The 17,744-nt window shown below is 53.9% G+C and overlaps 6 protein-coding genes across 6 annotated transcripts; 2 read left to right on the top strand and 4 right to left on the bottom strand.

Annotated features, from left to right (window-relative positions):
• Window positions 1-123: 123 nt before the first annotated feature.
• Window positions 124-1,090, bottom strand: CGCA056_v007675 (uncharacterized protein; the record flags this gene model as incomplete). Its single annotated transcript, XM_037322923.1, has 2 exons — window positions 124-902; window positions 982-1,090. 2 exons carry the CDS (start codon window positions 1,088-1,090, stop codon window positions 124-126), a joined length of 888 nt encoding a protein of 295 aa, XP_037177976.1.
• Window positions 1,091-8,393: 7,303 nt separating this feature from the next.
• On the top strand, window positions 8,394-10,171 carry sdnE-6 (Cytochrome P450 monooxygenase sdnE; the record flags this gene model as incomplete). Its single annotated transcript, XM_037322922.1, has 5 exons — window positions 8,394-8,616; window positions 8,758-9,293; window positions 9,345-9,916; window positions 9,966-10,110; window positions 10,169-10,171. 5 exons carry the CDS (start codon window positions 8,394-8,396, stop codon window positions 10,169-10,171), a joined length of 1,479 nt encoding a protein of 492 aa, XP_037177977.1.
• Window positions 10,172-10,400: 229 nt separating this feature from the next.
• On the bottom strand, window positions 10,401-10,640 carry CGCA056_v007673 (uncharacterized protein; the record flags this gene model as incomplete). Its single annotated transcript, XM_037322921.1, has 1 exon — window positions 10,401-10,640. One exon carries the CDS (start codon window positions 10,638-10,640, stop codon window positions 10,401-10,403), a length of 240 nt encoding a protein of 79 aa, XP_037177974.1.
• A 757-nt stretch (window positions 10,641-11,397) lies between these two features.
• PBY1-2 (putative tubulin--tyrosine ligase PBY1) lies at window positions 11,398-12,843 on the bottom strand (the record flags this gene model as incomplete). Its single annotated transcript, XM_037322920.1, has 1 exon — window positions 11,398-12,843. One exon carries the CDS (start codon window positions 12,841-12,843, stop codon window positions 11,398-11,400), a length of 1,446 nt encoding a protein of 481 aa, XP_037177975.1.
• Window positions 12,844-14,396: 1,553 nt separating this feature from the next.
• On the top strand, window positions 14,397-16,709 carry CGCA056_v007671 (uncharacterized protein; the record flags this gene model as incomplete). The annotated part of the gene is made up of 2 exons (XM_037322919.1): window positions 14,397-14,687; window positions 14,739-16,709. The coding sequence occupies 2 exons, from the start codon at window positions 14,397-14,399 to the stop codon at window positions 16,707-16,709; spliced, it is 2,262 nt and encodes a 753-aa protein (XP_037177972.1).
• Window positions 16,710-16,860: 151 nt separating this feature from the next.
• Window positions 16,861-17,689, bottom strand: CGCA056_v007670 (uncharacterized protein; the record flags this gene model as incomplete). The annotated part of the gene is made up of 2 exons (XM_037322918.1): window positions 16,861-17,479; window positions 17,676-17,689. 2 exons carry the CDS (start codon window positions 17,687-17,689, stop codon window positions 16,861-16,863), a joined length of 633 nt encoding a protein of 210 aa, XP_037177973.1.
• Between the last annotated feature and the right edge of the window lie 55 nt (window positions 17,690-17,744).

Raw genomic sequence — 17,744 nt, 5'->3', positions numbered from 1 at the left:
GCTCCGTGGGGGTCCCTGACTCCCTGCGTGCTGGATTAAAATCCCCCAAACTCCCAGGCTTGACACCAAAACGCGAGGATCTCTCAAAAACCCACACAAAATAAAGAAGTGAAGATTTCTCGCTTATGCGCGGTTGTTGAGCTCCATGCGCTTCTTGATGCGGTAGGCGATGGCGCGCTTGCGGCCGGCAGCGGTCTGGGTGAAGGCAACAGAGCCACCGAAGGGGCCGGCGGCAGCGCCGTTGCGGACACGGGCAACGCAGACGCCAGAGGCCATGCCGACCTTGCCGTCGCAGGTCATGCCAGCGGGCATCTGGACCTTGACGGGGAAGTCGGTGTTGGTGGCGAGGGACAGACCCTGGATGCCGAGTCCCGGAACGTCCTGGGTGACCTGGGCGCTCTGGAAAGCAGACTCCTGGGTACCTCCGGAGGTACCGTCGACATCGGCGGTCAGGGGGCCGGCGCCGTCCTGGTTGATCTGGCGGAAGGTCATGGTGATGGTACCGTCATCGGCACAAGTGGGCATGCCCTGGGCAGCACCCATGCCGGCGGTGGCGGCGACGCGAGCCTCGGGGGGACCGTTCTGCTTGTTGCCCTTGTTCTTGCCACCACCACCGAAGAGACCGGCGAGACCCTGGCGGACGTGCAGCTCGGCGCGCTTGGCGGCGTTGTTGGGGATGTTGTCCTCAACGCCGGTGCCGGAGGCGGCACCGTTGTTCTTGGGGGCGGCGGCACCACCCATGAAGTTGTTGATCATGACCTCGGCGGACACGGGGCCGTTGCCCTGGGTGCGGCCAAGAGGGCCAACCTCGCCGGATGAGATCTCGCGGTCGCGGATGATGGCGGTATCGGCCTGGGAGCCGCAGCCGTTGGAAGAACAGTCACGGGGAGTGCCGTCGGCGACTTTGATGATGATTGTGTTAGTATCGAAATCCCCCATGATGTTTGATCGAGCGGTTGCAGAAGAGAGAAGCAAGCTTACCTGTCAGACCGGGCATGGTGACACCGTTGGCGCCATCCATGGACACAACAAGGCCGTGGGCCGAGACGGAGGCGGCCAGAGCGGCGACGACAAGCGATTGGGAGCGCATCTTGATGAGTGAAAGTGGCGAGCGGGAGGAAACTTGGGAGTCGGAGGAGTTTGGGGAGAATTAGAGAATGCGTTTATAAAAAGCCACCGGGGCTAAGTTGTGAAGAGAATGGAAGATGAGAAGAGAAGGCTTGCTTTCTTAATGCTGCGTGATGAGAGAAGGCAGAAAGGTCAGATTCGATGGTGTGGACGGGAGAGTTATATAGAAGAGATCTGGATGGTGGCCCTTGGCATTCCATATTTCCTCATGGCTAGGGGGACGAGATTTGACAAATTCCTAGGCGTGGGATGAGATGGGATGGATTTGGGAGGTCCGGAATCAGATCGTTCCATGCTGTTTGGTAGCAAGGGCAGAGCAGGCGAGTAGCAGCTCGTTGATGCCCATGGTCTGTTCTCAGCTGAACCGCGTTCGCCTCTCCCACCCACTCACACACACGCACTCACTCTCTGCTGTGTGTGCGAGAGAGAGACTGAGAAGAGAAACCAAGCCAACCTCCTAACGCCGCCGCCGCCGCAGCAGCCCGCCCGCACACACCCCCTAGTCGGCCTACCTTGCGTCCCCGATGCTACCTTGCACCTTGCAAACAATTGTCAGGGTCAGTGTGCCCCGTGTGGCTAGGACCTTGGGGAAGGGCGGATGGGGAGGGAGGAACAAGATGGCCGTCAGTCAAAGTCAACCTCAAGCAAAGCTCGGTATCGCGTCAAATCTAGTGGCACAGGCATGGGGCACAGGGGCGTGGACGAGAGAAAACGAGGGACAGACGGGGGCGTGTAGAAGAAGAGCTGAGATGGGTTTGGTTGAACCTCTGTGTGTGAGGAATTGAAATCGCCTGTCGAGGGTTCTCTTGCCGCGCAGGATGACGGGCTCACATTGAGACGACGAGACGGGGCAAAGACAAAGACAGCGGCCCCGGCAACGTCGGAGAAGCATCAACCGGACACCAAGACGATGATGCGTCGTGGGGGATGGAAAACGAGGTTGAAGCTGCCAAGATGCGGCTCTGAGCAAATCGCATCTAAGGCGCTGGAGTAGGCGCCCACAGAAGAGAGGCGAGGGAGCACCCGCGAATCCACCCGCCCACTAGATCCGGGCTACTGCGCCTCATAGTACATGGCTGCTATGCAAGAGTGCGTAAGGCAAAGTACGTGAGGTATGTCGGAATGATTTGAGTGATGTGCGGCAGGGCAGGGCAGGCAGGGCAGCACGACAGGGTAGACAGGGCGGTGGGCGGTTGCGAAGCGGTCGCGATGTGCGGCCGGGGTTCAAGCTCGAGAGCGACGGGGTGGTCGTGTATCGAAGGGATGTGCGGTTAGGTTCACAGCTGCATGAAGCTTGGCGAATCTTTGCTCGTGAATCTGTTTCAGTGGAGTCTTGGCGGCGTTCAACGACCGTGCTGTGCCTGGTGCCTGTGCCTGTTGGTATGAGTGAGTATGTGTGTGTGTGTGTGTGTGTACATGAAGGTGGAGGTGGATGATTTGAGTGAGTGTGGGCAAAAGAGAGTTGCAGTAGTCAGGAACCTGGGCACAGAGTTAGTTCCTGGTAGTGAGGAACGGGCAACGTGGGTTTGGAGTAGTCAGCCACCGTCTTGGGGATGAAGAAGCGGCTATTCGAGATCCGATTGGACCGTCAGTCGGGAACATGATGCAGGCTTCTTACGGCAGCCAAGAAGTTTACGGTTTCGGCGATCCGACTGGGATGGTGAGCAGATCTGGGGCATCTACTACTATGTAGGTAGGCAATGTACCATACGAATATTCCCGTGGTGATGCCCACAGGGTCTACATCTACACCAGCACTGAGATTGCCGTATCGCAAGAGGCTAAGCCTTTTCTTGGCCCCCGTATTTCTCCTGGCGAGAGAGTCTTGGTAGTCGGAGCTGTGTGACGGTGAGCCCGCAACGCCTTGGGAATCGGATCTACGCCGGGGCTGGAAACGCTGGTCCACGTTTTGGAGTCAGGAAACGCGGCCGTTCTCCGTACGGGGTACGGAGCACCTCGGTCGCGGGAGGCGAAGCGCTGCCCAAGGCCATGCGAGGTGGCGCCAGCGGTTGTGGCCATGTTTAGTCTGTGGATCATGATTCAACGCCGTACATGAAGCTGAACCTCTGGAAGATCATCTCCTAGTGTTTCCCCCTTCTTCCACGACGGCGGTGAAGAGGATGATCACCCGACGATGTGCGATGTGAGGTTCGGCTCGGGGAGGGTTCCCTTCGGCGCGGTGAAGGGTTCTATAGCGCGGGGAGGTGTGGTATAACCTTATGACGAGCCTTTCAGCCGTTAGTCGCGGCGATATGTGGCATCGTGGCCGATATCAAGCGACAGTAGGTCATCTGCTGGCATGCCGACAGGTCGGTAGAGTTCAGAGTTCAGAGTTGATCGAGCCCAACACCGGCTCCCGAGTGAGGTGAGCAGAAGGGCGCTCGGGGCAGGAAACAGAAGGCGGTAGACGCGCGATGGAAGGCTTCTAGCGGGCTTGGGAGGCGTGTACGAAGGGTGTGGCCGTTGTCATTGTCACCTTTGGTCGTTGTGGCTGTCACCCTCCCTCCCCCTCTGACGATGGTGAAGGGCAAAGACGGAACGGGAGCGCCAGAGACGACGCGGGACCTGATGTCAATGGAACGCAACGAAAGCGACCCTGATCCGAGGACCGGCCGTGTGACCAGAAGCCAGTGCGGCGGCGCTTGCCAGTGCAGTGAGGTGCTCGAGCTGACGAAGAGGCGAGGCAGCTTCAGGCTGGATCAAGCTGTTGAGAAACTGCCCGACATGAAGTGGATTCGGAGATTTAGTGCAAAAGATGGAAGCCGGGAAGGCAGAGAGAGATCCATGGATGGATCGTCAGCAAGGCCACCAAGGGGAAAGGGGAACGAACCACCAGGGCCAGGGTACCTTACCAGGTACATAAGGTAGGTTCCTAGGTAATGTACGTACCGAGACACCCCTGACATGAAGTTGAAACGGGACCCAAAATAGCGTCAAAGCTTGGGCAGGGCACTTTTAAGCTCAGCTCGTCGTGTGGGTTTCCGACGCGGCGGGTAGGCAGCCCACCACCTTTACCCACCTCATTCACCTTCACTTCACCTTCACCTCATCACAGCCACCAACCATCGCCGTCATCCTTCTTCTCTCGTTTTCGCCTTGCCAGACAGAACATGAAGAGACATGCTATGATACTATGTGTGTAGCCATAGAGATGCAGCACACCCTTTCGCCTCTCTGCCAATTCACCTCACCCATCCACTTACTTATACTTCCAAGCAGCGACATCGTGGCTGCCATACATCGCCTTACCTGACATTACCTTACATGCTGCCGTCGTCGTGCCTTACCTTACCTTGCCTTAGTCCACCTACTAACTGCTTGGTACTGCCCGCCCGCCCCCCTCCCTCCCGACTAATGCAGGCACAATGCTGCCAAAATGTCATCCCGCAACCTTATCCTCTGCCTCGTCACCTTGTCCAATACTCTTCCAAATTACCTTTGCTTTACACTGTTGCTACACTCTTGCTATTCCTCGCTTTCAGACACGGGCTACTTTATGCCCCGTCCGTCGACCCGAAATGCTTGACCCATTGTCCAACTCGAGCCAAGGCAAGCTTACCCGTTGTGGTAATCTCGCTTTCGTCTCTTCCGCCTCTAGTGGTTTCTTCACTTTATGCCTCCCCAAGTTCCTCTCAACAATATCAAATCCCAACTTCCATCTTTCGTTTCGAGCACAGCTTCTTGCCGCCTGCTACCTCACCCTGACCTATTACTTGTTGCCTGCCAGCAAGTCTCTCAGGCTCAGGCCCTGCACTCGGCTGGCTGACATGACATGTGGCTCCCGTTCGCTCTGACATGCCACCGGCAAGGTCTTGCGAAGTACACGCGCACTCTCGGGCCTCTTCTGTGACAAGCCTGGTACACCTGGGCAGCAAGTCTGCCACCCAAAACCAAAATTCCAGAGACGGGATGTCTGTCTCGACCACTCATCCATCGTGACGTCGGCTTCTTTTCTCACACCCGCGACACAGCTCTCACACGCCCTCTATTCATGGTCTCAACTTGCCCATACACCCGCCAGCTGAATCTCGCAACTCGTTTAAACCGGTGCAAACGTTTCCCCGACCGCTTGCATATCATACTGCAAATCTATCGCGATCCGTCCGATTCATCCAAATCTGTTTCTCCTGTCTCTGCGCGGATCGACTTCCTGCCGTTCCCCCAAGGAGCTCCCGGACTTGCCCGTCACACCCTCCATGATGGCACCGACCTGGGATATCGTGGTCCCCTACGAAATCGCCAAGGCCCTCACCTTGTCTTTCCAACACTCAAAGTCATCTCACCTCGTTCACAGAGCAGGGCGTTACGTCCTGCCACGTCTGTCACCAAGGTCCCGGGCCAATCACCAGGATAGCCCGCGTTCCCCCAAGGGGCCTGACTAGGAGGGCTGTGCAGAAAGATCAAGACAATTCCAATTCTTTACTTCTGCCAAATTACCTACACAGTGGTCCCCGGTCGACGCCCATCTTTTTTGCTTCCAACCCTATTCGCCCCAAACGCTGCCACGTCTGGCCTTCGTCCCGTACAACCACCGGCCTCCCAATGGTGGAAACCTGTCGACGAATGCCCGCGTCCTCAAGACGAGATGGCCGGTTTTCCACCCATTGGACTGGCGCGTTGGACACATGACATCCCTACCGGTCTTCCCAGCCGTTTGATGATTTGATCGACTCTTGCGCAAATCATGTTGCTCAGTTCAAGGTGTCCACTCGCAGCTTCTTGCAGCCCATTATCCTTCACCTTCAAATATGGTTTTGTCGCTTGTCATCCGGCGGCAATCCGACCAAACAAACAGCAACTTTGCACATTTTCGGCTTTAGACTGAACCTGACAGGCGTCATTTGTCTGTTTTCCTTCGGAGGATTACCGAGCCTGATGCCTCTCCGGACAGACCGAATCGGCCGGGCGAATTATCGTTGATCACAACTCCTCCACCCGATTATGCTTAACTGTCCCCAGACATGACATAAACAAAGCGGGCTGGACGTTCGCCGCCATAGCGGAGCAATTTGTCAACTTGAATTCCAGGAAGACCGGTTCGGATGACCTTTCGAGTAAGGGGCAAGCTCGTGCAACGTTCATTGATCGGCCATTCCTCGGATGAGCTTGCTTGCGGTAGGAGTCTTGCCATCCGGCGGTTTCTGAGACGATGACTGACTGGATGGGTGGTTCCTGGGCAGCCGCTGCTATTTCTGGTTCCGGTTCTTGATGTGGTCTAGACTGTTACCTACTCGCAGACGTGCCGTTGGGATTGGTTTCCTCTGAACCGTCCATGTCACCTCGACTATCTCCATCTGTACTCACTCCTTTTCGTACATGACTGCCGTTTGGTCTGATACTGCAAAAATTTGAGGATGAGGAATGGCAATTTCGTTGCCGGTGTTTGCAACGGTGGTTTTGCGTTTCTTCCCCTTCGTCTTGACTGTTGTCCATTCGATTACATATTTAGACTGGTTCAGGGGTCTGCGGGAGTTCGTCGGGTAGTTTCCTTTCAGCCGGCGCCTAGCGACCGAATACGAACACGCCAAACCAAGCAGTCTCCTGACGAGAGCGTCAAGTCTAACTCTGAAGTTGAGAGCGGGCGCCAAGTCCTGCTCCCCAGAAGCAAAACTACCACCCTTTCCTGCAATCTGCGACTCTTCGTGGATCATCTACGGGAGCCCCCATCTCGCGATTTGCAAAGTAAGAGCATCTGAGCATTGTCGTGGTCAATCTCACGAAAGCGAGAACAGGAGGACTATGCTTCTTTTTCCGCGGCTTCCACGCAAACGTGCAACAAGGTTCTTTCGAGTGAAACGAACGCTTGTTATCCCATACTGATCGGAGAAGCGACTCTAGATCCCCAGGCGGTCCTCCGGTTTCATCCCGTTGTGCCTCGGGATGATCATCAACTGACTAGACGCCAAAACCGGACCGGCAAACCGACCTGGTAGAACCGTGGGCGAGTTGCGCCCGTTGCCAAGGCGGCTGCGGCTGTTGGGCTTATATGAAATCGACTCTGCAAACACAGGTATCCGTCTGGAGATGGTCTGGCTTGTAAATTATCTGGCCTGAAGATGGATCGACCCGATTACAGTACCCGTTGGTAGCTGCAATACAGTTGCACCGCAGTCGGCGCAAACTTTACCGCTCCGAGGTCTTCAGGGGTCTCTGAATCCAGCTGGCGGTGTGGATGTTGTCTTGCTTTTCTCACACGTTATTGTGCAATGAAGAATCGTGTTCCTAGCGCATTTTCATTATCAACGTTTACTGTTCGGTCATCGCGAAGTGGCTCCCGCTTCACACTCTTGATTGCCTCTTACCTCGAGTCTTCGACAACCCATTTGACGCTAATCCACGAAGTTCAGTTCATGGAAAAGCCACTAAACGACTGTCTCTATTGATGACGATGCTAGGCAAACGATAGTGGCATGCGAGCATATTGACATCATGTGAGGTCATACGACCGATCCTCCGGCTCATCTCCAAACTACAAGGTATCAAGAGATGGGTTCGGAGGTTGAAATGCTAGGGAAAGTAGAGGTAAGTAACCCACTTACGGCTTACCTTGCATCCCTTGACGAGTAGATGCGTATAGCACCGTGATCCTACAATGAAGGACCCCTGGACAGACTAAACCGACCACTGCTAACGTATTTCACTAGCAGGACACAGCTTGAGTCTCCAACTATTTATCCAGTATTGTGCCCACGGCTCTGACCCATCGACCCAGCTTCCACTGTGCTGCAAAGCAACTACCATACCTGGGGAGCCTATTCACAGAGCACCTATCGTGCAGTCCCTGTAGTCCCACACAACAATTCGATTCGAGGTCTTCCAGAGCCGGCAAGAAGACATTCAGCCAAGCGTTACGGTGCTGCTGAGATGCAGTGCAAGAGGCCCGTTTATACAATGGAGTATGTCGGAAAGCGGCGCCATGCTCAACGCCAAAAATACTAGTCGGCGGAGAATGCTCCGAATTTGGACGCTCCTCGCGACCTCGCCTGGGGATTTGTGGCCTCTGGACCAATAAGGGTGCCGTGATTCGTTAGCAAGACGGGAATCCCTTCAACGGGTCCGGCCCGGGGCCACGGACAGGGAAGGTGAGGTTGCATCCGGTTGCAGCTAGCTTCAACTAGCGCCAGAGACAGCACCATCGCTGCGTCCAGGATGATGGAGAAAGGGTGATCAGAAGCAGGCGCGTTCCCATCGCATCCGCCGTCATTTCTGAGAGTGTTTTCTCTCAAACACACCCGAGAACCAGCATTGCGCGAGGCGCACTCATCATGGCGCCCCTACTGATAACATCAGCCTCGTACTTTGGAACAGCAGTGGTTCTTTTGCTCACTTATACAGTATGCATCGCCATCTATCGCGTGTTTCTCTCTCCGCTAGCAAAGTTTCCAGGCCCCAAATTAGCAGCTCTCTCGTCGTGGTACGAGTTCTACCATGATGTCGTCCAACCCGGCAAGTTTACGACTCATATTCAAGACCTCCATCGGAGATATGGTATGTGCATGCCTTCAAGGTCGCTGTTGATAGTGCGAGAATGATGAGCTGGCTGGTCTGGCCACACCTTTTCAATGCAATCGTGCCACAGTCCATCAGCAGGACTATCCCGCAGGTAGAAAAGCTCCTGACAGATATCAGGGCCAATCATTCGTATCTCGCCCACAGAACTGCATATAGATGACCCGTCGTATTTCGACACTCTCTATACTCGCGCCGGTCGTCGTGACAAGTATGACTTTATGGCTGGCCGATTCGGGTTCTCAACCGACAGCTTCTCGACATCTCCGCACGAGTTGCATAAGATTCGCCGCAAAGCGCTAAGCCCGTTCTTCGCGGCAAGCAAAATAGTCGAATTCGAATCCGTCATCAAAACGAAAGTCGATGATCTCTGCCGCAAACTCGCCGCGTCTGCCGATGGTGAGGTCGTCAAGCTTGACCGTGCTTTCGTCGCATTGACCACAGACACCATCACTCAGTACGCTTTTGGTGAGTCGTATGACCATCTAGACTCGCCCGGCTTCGAGAAGACGCTCTACGAGGCTTTCCGTACAATTCACAGCGTCGGCGCCCTTGGGCAGCAATTTCCCTCTGTTTTCAAGATATTGAATGCGCTCCCGCTCTGGTTCTTGAAAGCAACACAGCCGGAAATCATGCCCATAGTCACTTTGAGACAGGTGAGTTCGGGTATCGCTTCGTGAGGAACCGGCTCTGACAGCATACCGCAGAGTATGAGAGCTCGAATCGCCGAGATCCGTGCCGGGAGCAATGACACAGCAACGAAGATAGATCATGCAAACATCTTTTACGAAGTCATCCACAGCGACCTCCCAGACTCAGAAAAGACGGATACTCGGCTTGGAGACGAGGCACAGCTGATGGTTGCAGCAGGCCTTATCACGACTTCTTGGGCTCTCGCGGTGGCCGCATTCCACTTTGCGTGCAAGCCAGACATCCCGGCACGGATGCGGAAAGAGCTTGCTGCCGCTGGGTGGCCCAGTGGATGGCAGAAACTCGAGAAATTGCCCTTCTTGAATGCCTGTGTACTAGAATCAGTCCGACTCTCCCACGGCGTTGTGACGCGGGATCCTCGACTTGCCCCTGATACGGAGTTGAAATATGGTGAATGGACCATTCCAAGAAACACACCGGTCTCGATGACTACTGTTGACGTCTTGATGAACGCCGACTTATTTCCCGAACCGACGTCATTCATCCCGGAACGCTGGATGGAGAAGCCGGAGCTCCAGCGGTACTTTGTTGCATTTGGCAAAGGGTCACGACAATGTTTGGGCATCAAGTAAGCAAAGCTCTTCATATAGACTAATCACAGCTAACTGAATCATTAGCTTGGCGCTGGCGGAACTTCACATTGCGATCGCCCAAGTCTTTGCGCGGTTCGACTTTGAGCTGTTCGAGACAGAGGAATCAGACGTGCGAATGGCCCACGCATGGCTCGCCCCTTATCCGAAACTGGATTCAAAAGGTGTCAGAGTGAGAGTACGGGAATATAGCATCTAGTCGGCCCGCAAGACCAAGTTGATCAAAACAGTGAAGATGACGAATCCGAGCAGTGGTACAAGAGCAAATCGAGGACGATGAGTTGTCACAAAGAGCAAGTAGTCTCGCGGTAACCGGAAGGAACGAGGATATATTTCCCGTCCAATATTGACGACTGTTTCTACAGAAATCTCAGCATGCCAAGGTGAATATTAATTTCAGCTGCTTTAGGAGATGTCAGAACCTACGTCATACTCTAATTCTCTGAGTTTTCCTGAGATAACTTACAAGGTAGCTCCTGAAGCATCAGAGCAGACAGCCTTTCCAGAAACTGCCACACACTGCCCCTGGCCATTGTCGAGAAGTCTTGTTCCGTTCGGGAGATTGGGATCAACATCTGTGCCAGCAAGGTCTTGAAGGGCTTTGCGGTCGGCTCTTTGTTGTTCTCTGCTCCCACCGCGTTGAGGAGCGGCAGCTGCGAGACCGAGAATGGCAGTAAGAACCAGAGAAATAGAGAGCTTCATTTTGACAAGTTCTAAAAATAGAAAGAATACTGAAAAAACAGAATGTGAGATTGAAGCGAATCGGCCGGCCGAGAACTTAGAATAGGCTAGTATATCATACAGATGGAATACCCAAAGACAAGATCAAAAGCTTTCTTTCTGGTTGTTGAACGCTTATTTATACGAGAGCTGGCAGCTCCTGGAAAGAACCATCAGTACATGTGACTTTGTTTAAGATGGGATGGCATTCGGCTTTGGCCGATGTCATGAACTTGACAGGAGGCCCCTGCCTCTCCGCGGCCAAGTTGACTCCTGTCACAGACCCGAGACAACCCCACTGGTAACGCACCTTAACAGAGGTCGTATGACAAGTAAAACTCGGCTGCGAACCCCATTAGGCTTCGAAGTATTCAAAATCCAAAATCAGCTGCGACGTTTTGTCACTGGCGAAATTCCCTCGCTCGCACTATGATCGACGCTTTATGTTTGACGCCGTAGCGAGGAGTTTCACAGACGATCAATGATCTCCAGATAACCAGGCGGGGGGTCAATTGGATCAAGCTTGAATTTAAGATACAACTTATAGAGTGGATTTTGGCTTCTAGAACGTTTTGAATCCGAGGTAGCCTGATCTCTGGCCTCCTCTCTTCAATCGACATCCAATAATGCCCTGACACTCGCAACATGACCGTCGCGAATCCCTGAGAGCGTCCGTGTCTTTGCAAAGTGCCAAAACCCCATTGTCACAAGCCGGATATGCCTGCTTTTCACCCGGAATCTAAATCTCTGGCAGAATCTCCGTAATGTTGCTCTTAGCCAGCTTGTCGGTCTCGTCCAAGACTTGAATCATTCGTTTCTTCGCAAGGGCATTGCGTTCTTTCTCAAGTTTGGCGTTGCCCATATGCTCCATGGCGATGTAAATGACGGATTCCATGAGGCGCATGGCCAAGGGGCCAGCCATTCCAACGTCATAGAATGCAGGCGTCTCGTTCACTTCTAAAAGCCACGCAGTGCCATCCGTGTCAATGAGGAAATCGACGGCGAAGAGCTCAAAACACTTATCCACCGTTGTGAACTTATCCGCCATGGTGTGGGCTGCACCACGAAATAGCTCAGCCGAGGTGTGACAAATCTGCTCAAAGACGCTTGCTTTCCAGTCACCAGGCAGCAAGTGGTCTGGAGCCGACCAGAAGTCTCTCATCGATTGCTTGTTTATAAAAACATCTTCGTCTTGAAGTGCAGTGTTGGTCAGAGATGACTTGAGACTGGGGTTCAGCCAAGGGGGCTCATAGTCCTCCCCGGCCAATAATGCGAGCATCTCCTTGAAGACGTAGACCTTGAGGCGGCCCATTGCAAGGACGTAGGCTCGAGCATGCCATTTTCTCTTTTCCATTGGCGGGATGTGAACGATGTATCTTTGAGCCACGAACTCGCGCATCTGGGCCGAGGGAATTCTACCTCCCTCTTTGAAGACATACTGCGGCTTCGGGGCTCTTTGAATCCCGTCCTTATGCTGGTTGAGGGCCAACTCTCCAGTTGCCGTTACGAGTGCGTCTAAGGTGTCGAGCCCAGGCGTCGACAGGGTTGGATAAAAGCCTTCAGAGTTGTCGCGGGTGGTGTCATTTTCCGACTTGCCATTGGCTTCAAGCATGGCTTGGTAGCTGAGATCGCTCTCGTCATCTTCGTCAATCTCGTACTCCGCGAGCTCGAGATGGCTGGCAAGCTCCTCCATCGTACTAAAAAGTCGAATACCAGCACCGCAGTCAACAAGTGCCGGTTTCAAGATCCACCACTCACGCTCTGAGGCTGGTTTGTCCTCGTTGTCTTCCAGTGAGGACAAAAGCGTGAGATCGTCCGCCGCAGTCAAAGCATCGTCGACATATTCGGCATAGTCAAGAGACAACCGGACCGTCAACGGGACACACTTTTTGAGAATGCTTTCCGGTCTCTTGGCCGTCCAGAAGTCAACGACTCTGGCGAGATAGTCCTTCCGAGCAAGCGCATCGCTGTTCGGGTAAGCGTTGATCAGAGCCTTTTCAGCAGTGTTCAGAGCGGCGAAGTTGCGGTTGAGTGCCCACCCATCGCAGAACTGAAATACTGTTGAAGCGTCCGAAGGAAAGTCGTCAAAGTCGTCGACGAAGATGGCATCGGGCACATGGTTTCGGATGAAAGACTTTATGTGTTTCCCCAGCCAAGGGGCTGCTGGCTGGATATAAACGTGCATTCCGTGAGAGAATGGTGTCGCAGCAAGGTTGACACTTTTCAACGAAAGTAGCTGTTTATCTCAGGTGGTAGTGATGCTTGCCGGGGAATTGTGTAATGGACGGCTCGAGATTCCATATGACTGGCTGGCGATTGTGGTATCACAGGCAGCTCCCGGAGCTGCAAACAATAGTTAATGATCAGGGCAGAAGAGGCTTCGGTCTGAGACGGAGGAATCACCGAATAAATATAATTTGAGCGGTCACTCATCCAATTGTATGCCCGGCTAGGGCGGTTTGATAATCGAGAGGATTGTTTGCTGTTGGAGTGGCCAAGATGTGTGCCAAGCTGAATTGCTGGATACCTATTACCTAACAAACCTGGAATCTTCACATTCATTATTTCCATTAGACATTTCTCACCAAATAAACGTAATTCATATCGAGAATACATCGAATGACATGACCACAATTTCGATCCCAACGCGATGACCTGCCATTCTGCTGACTTGATCCTTGAAGTTGTCGTTGCATTCAGACCCAGAAGATGCAGAATCCGATGCATCTGCGTGTTTGAAGCCCAGGAAGAAAATCAATTACGTTTTGATAACCGATTCGCGATCAAATAGATCAAATCACCGGCATCAACGAATCACGATTAGAAGGAACGTTAGGCTACCGTTCTCTCTTCATGCCCTATCGTTGCTTTTGCACGCAACGACAATACTTCCGGGTCTAGAAACCAGCATTTGCTGGATGGAGGGAGAAATCCGAATTCGAGGCCGGAGATTGTCGGATTCATGAAAAATTTCCTCTTCTGCTCTATTGAAGGTAGAGCAGGGCGACTTTAGTGTTGAGCATTTGGCAAGGACTGGCGGCCAATAGTGTCGCATGCGAAAGTGGTTGCCAGATCTCTATGGGGGAGGCCGAGTAGGTTTCTCATGCGCAATCATGCGAATCGCATACTGTATGTGTATGGCATGACGTGAATGAAATCAAGTAGTCACTCTCTGCAAGGTTTTATGCCGCCAAAACTTCGCGTCCAGAACACTGAAATCGGTTTGGGATGTTCAATAGCGCGTCGTGACGGAAGAGCTGATGCCAGGGCAACGCTGCAGGCTGGATCAGGCAAAGTTGGGCGGATAGCTGCCAATCGGGCGTCTGCCATCGACTTAGGAGCCGGTATTTTGGCACAGACTTGCGCTAGAAATTGGCCGATTGACAGGTCCTCTGTTAAAGCTGTACAAGCTGCGGCCGCTTCACCGAGGTGAGACCAGCGTAGGCTTGGTGGGGCCACGGTGAGTCCTCACACCTGGGCAGGTGCCCGACTAACAGCGACCTGGGGATCCTTGACCGCTAACTTGCAAGGCAGTTGAGGCAGCTGCTGGGCTGATCCCTCCACCGCCGTTTCTCCCCACCATCAACACAACAAATGCGATTCCTGCAATCGGCGTCAATTCAATGCGACACGCGCCTGCTAAAACCACCCACCCCCCCTTTTTTCTTCGACGACTTCGGCCAAGACAAGATTCAACTCTGATCCCTCGAAACCGCCTTCACGCAGCAAAATGTCGTCATGGCGACTCTGCCGCCCAATTCTCTGCTTGCCCGATCCCGGCAACCGCGCGCCGTCCCGTCAGCAAAGGCTTCGGGCGCATCTGTGACCACCTCTGTAGCTCCGCCGCCCATTGCTACCTCCAATGTCAATCTGTTTCTCACCAATCTTCGTCTGCTCGACTTTCCTTCCTACCCTGATTGGCCCGACTTCGACGCCCAAACTTTCACGGTGCAGAAGAAGCGCATCCAGTGCGTAGAATGGACGCTTTACCAGCTCTTCGTGCTCTGGGACCCGGAAGAGGCGCGAAATGTACGTCAACAACCGCCCTCCTTTGAACCTTACTGACCCTCTATGCTGCAGAAGCTTCAGCCCTTCTTCCCTCCTCGAGACCATGTCCAATCCTTGAATCTGCGTGCCGCCCTCTTACGAAGCCTCGAGCAGGCCAAAAAGACCGGAGTTCTTGGCCGCGATGCCGTCGTACGCAAGACAATGTTGGATGAGTGCAGGGGTGAACGGCTAGAAGAGGTCCTTGCTGTCTTTTCCTCGGCTGTTCTCAAAAAGATGGTTGCAGAAGTCGCCGAAGCTGAGGGAGAATACCCCGCTGTTGCTCAACAACTGGCACTGGAAAATCGTGGATACAGCGCTGAACGCGCTGAGCTGGTGACACTGGCTCTTGCTCATAAGGTATCCATTAGACATGCGATGCGAAGAAAGGATGAAGCGAGGCAACGATACCGTGGCCTCGCCGAGCTGCTGCATCTCAAGGAACAGAACATTGCGCACCGGAAAGAGCAGATCACGGCTGCACGAGAGCAGTCGAAACATAAAGACATCTCGGACGATGTGAAGCTGGATACCTGGAGAACGGTCCGCAATAACTGGGCTGGAAACGAACAGTGGATGGAGACCTTGCTTTACGGTGATGCAAATGCGCGAAAAGATGGCGTATTGACAGCACCTTTCGACCGAGTTTGGAGGCGTCTGCAGTCCGGTCGTCTTGCCGAGCTGGAAGACCACGGGAAAGGTCTGCTGGAGCAACTCGACGGCCGGGTGAAGACCCAGAAGGAGAGACTAGCGAAATGGCAGCATTTCCGACAAAACATGTTTGGCGACCAGCCACTAGCTCCTACTCCCTCGACGTCCCGCCCAGCAAAATCTAAACGAGGTATCGATCTCGCTTTCGACAAGCATGAGAGCCTCCGGCTTGGACGAATGAGCCCAAGAAAGCAGCTTGCGAGAAGGATACCCCATTTGACCTCTGACTATGCAGATTTACTCGACGGATGCGAAAGGGACCTGGCCCAGGTGGGCGCTCAACCAGTGATCAACTTCACCGAAATGTTTGGGCCGCCACGATCCCATCGCCTAGGCCAACCAGAGCGGCCCGAAACAATTTCGGGCGCGAGGGAGAGTCTCGGGGAGGAAACAGTATCCGAGCTGAGCGAGCTGGAGGACGATGGCCACGTTTTGCAACATGCTCCGCGGCGGCCCTCGACACACGATGTAGCACCGCCATCACGACGGCTTGGGCGACCGTCTCTCCAGCTCTCGGAAGAGGCCAAACGCCATGTCGAGTTACCGCGGCCACTTCCAAGCCCTCCAGTGCTCCCCCCGGACACACACGACGAGCTATCTATACCCCCACCGACTCCGCCACTACCAGAGGAGGATCAACTCACCCAAAAGATTCCAAGCCGATCCCCTAGTCCTCTACCGTTAGCGGCGGAACAGCCAGTTATTTCTTTTGACAGTGAAGAAGACATACCTGAACCAGAACCCCCGAAATCACCCACACAGGAATTGGCAGACCAAATTCTTGACGACATACACAATGCTTCTCCTTCTCCCGTCAAACGTCCGAAACCTAGACATACGTTATCTCTTGCGGAACGAACCAGGTTGTCCATGGCGCGGTCTTCACGTGGGGTACGCTATGATCCGGACGATGACGAGGATGAAACCTTGTCCTTACGACCTCTATCAACACCCAGCAAACACAATGAAGACCTTACGATCAACATTACAGACGAAGACGATTTAATGTCTCGTACACGACGGAGCATGGCAGGTTTTGAGGCTGCCCGCCAGAAGGCACAGCTGGATCGACAAAGGTCACTGAAGAAATCTCGGGCGCGGGCAAGGACGGAAGGCAGCCAATTCCCTGTCGTTGAAGAGGAAAAGACAGAATTGGACCCGGACGCGTCCATCCTCGCAGAAGAGTTGATGGCCAGGGAGGATATGGAGGCGGTTTTTAGGAGTCGGCCAAGGATCAAGACCAGCCCAGCTCCCTCGCCTTCGAGAAGACCTCTCGAGGCCGAAGATGTACAGTGACTTAGATATGTTTCATGACCCATACATAATACATTTGAGCTTCTGTATTGAGAAAGCTCTATGATTGCTAAATGTTGTACACTCCAAGGCTGCTTGGGCAATTCCGTTTCTTCTCAACTCATGGGCCAGACCATTTTACAGCTTCCAAAATTTACCAGCCCTGGTTTGTCAGCTCCTGTACTCGACGCACTGTCGCGACGAAACCCTCCTTATATCGCTTTATCGATCTCTCCCTCCTGAGCCTCTTGCGTCTCATTCCTGGACGCTCGTGAAACTTCTGCCCGTGCCAAAGGGACTTGATCCTGTTCCTCTTGGTTGAGACATCGAGGGCCTTCATTGCGGCGGAAAAGTCGCGGGAGCCGGTGACGTGGATTGTGCGGCCTGTTTGCGGGCGAGTTCGGAGCTCGATCTCTTGCTGACCAGCGGCGTGGTGCTTCATCATGAAGTCGTCGGAGTCCATGGCGATGAGTTGAGAGATATCGAAGTTTGAGGAAGTGGCATCGTACGCGAAAGGAGTGTGGGGCTTCTTTTTGGCGGCTGCTGTCGGAGAGGACGATGTCGAGGAGGCCGTCGTCGATGATTGGGGGTTCTCTGCGAGGGGACCTTTCACACCGAACAGAGACTCGCTGTTGAAAAAAGTGCGGGATGTCGAGAAAGTACGTGGCTGTAGCCATAGAGGCTGGCTGGCCAGCTGTGATGATCGTAGCGAAGTGTTGCGGAGGGAGCACGAGGTGAGCAGTCTCCTGCTCAAAAGCCCGATTTCGGACGCCCTGAAGAAGTAAGGATTAGTGAATGTTTGATCAATGGCACGAGTCCGTGGCCCTACATGGCGATTAGACACTCTACCAAGCGGGAGAGCACACTGCTGGAGGCCGGCGTGGGTTGCGCAGCAGGGCAAAATGTCAACACCGACAAGCTCGACCGCGAAGATTTCCTCGAAAATGCGAAAGTTGCTGAGGTACGTACCGGACCTCCCGCATTGCCCGCCGCTCGGACAGGAGCTCACTCGGATAAGCGTGTCGCCGTACTCCCGCC

The sequence above is a fragment of the Colletotrichum aenigma genome (assembly GCF_013390185.1).
Source record: "Colletotrichum aenigma strain Cg56 chromosome Unknown KSG_Cg56_contig05, whole genome shotgun sequence".
Lineage (NCBI taxonomy): Eukaryota > Fungi > Ascomycota > Sordariomycetes > Glomerellales > Glomerellaceae > Colletotrichum > Colletotrichum aenigma.
Note: the sequence above shows the minus strand (reverse complement) of the source record. Positions and strands in the feature narration are given on the sequence as shown.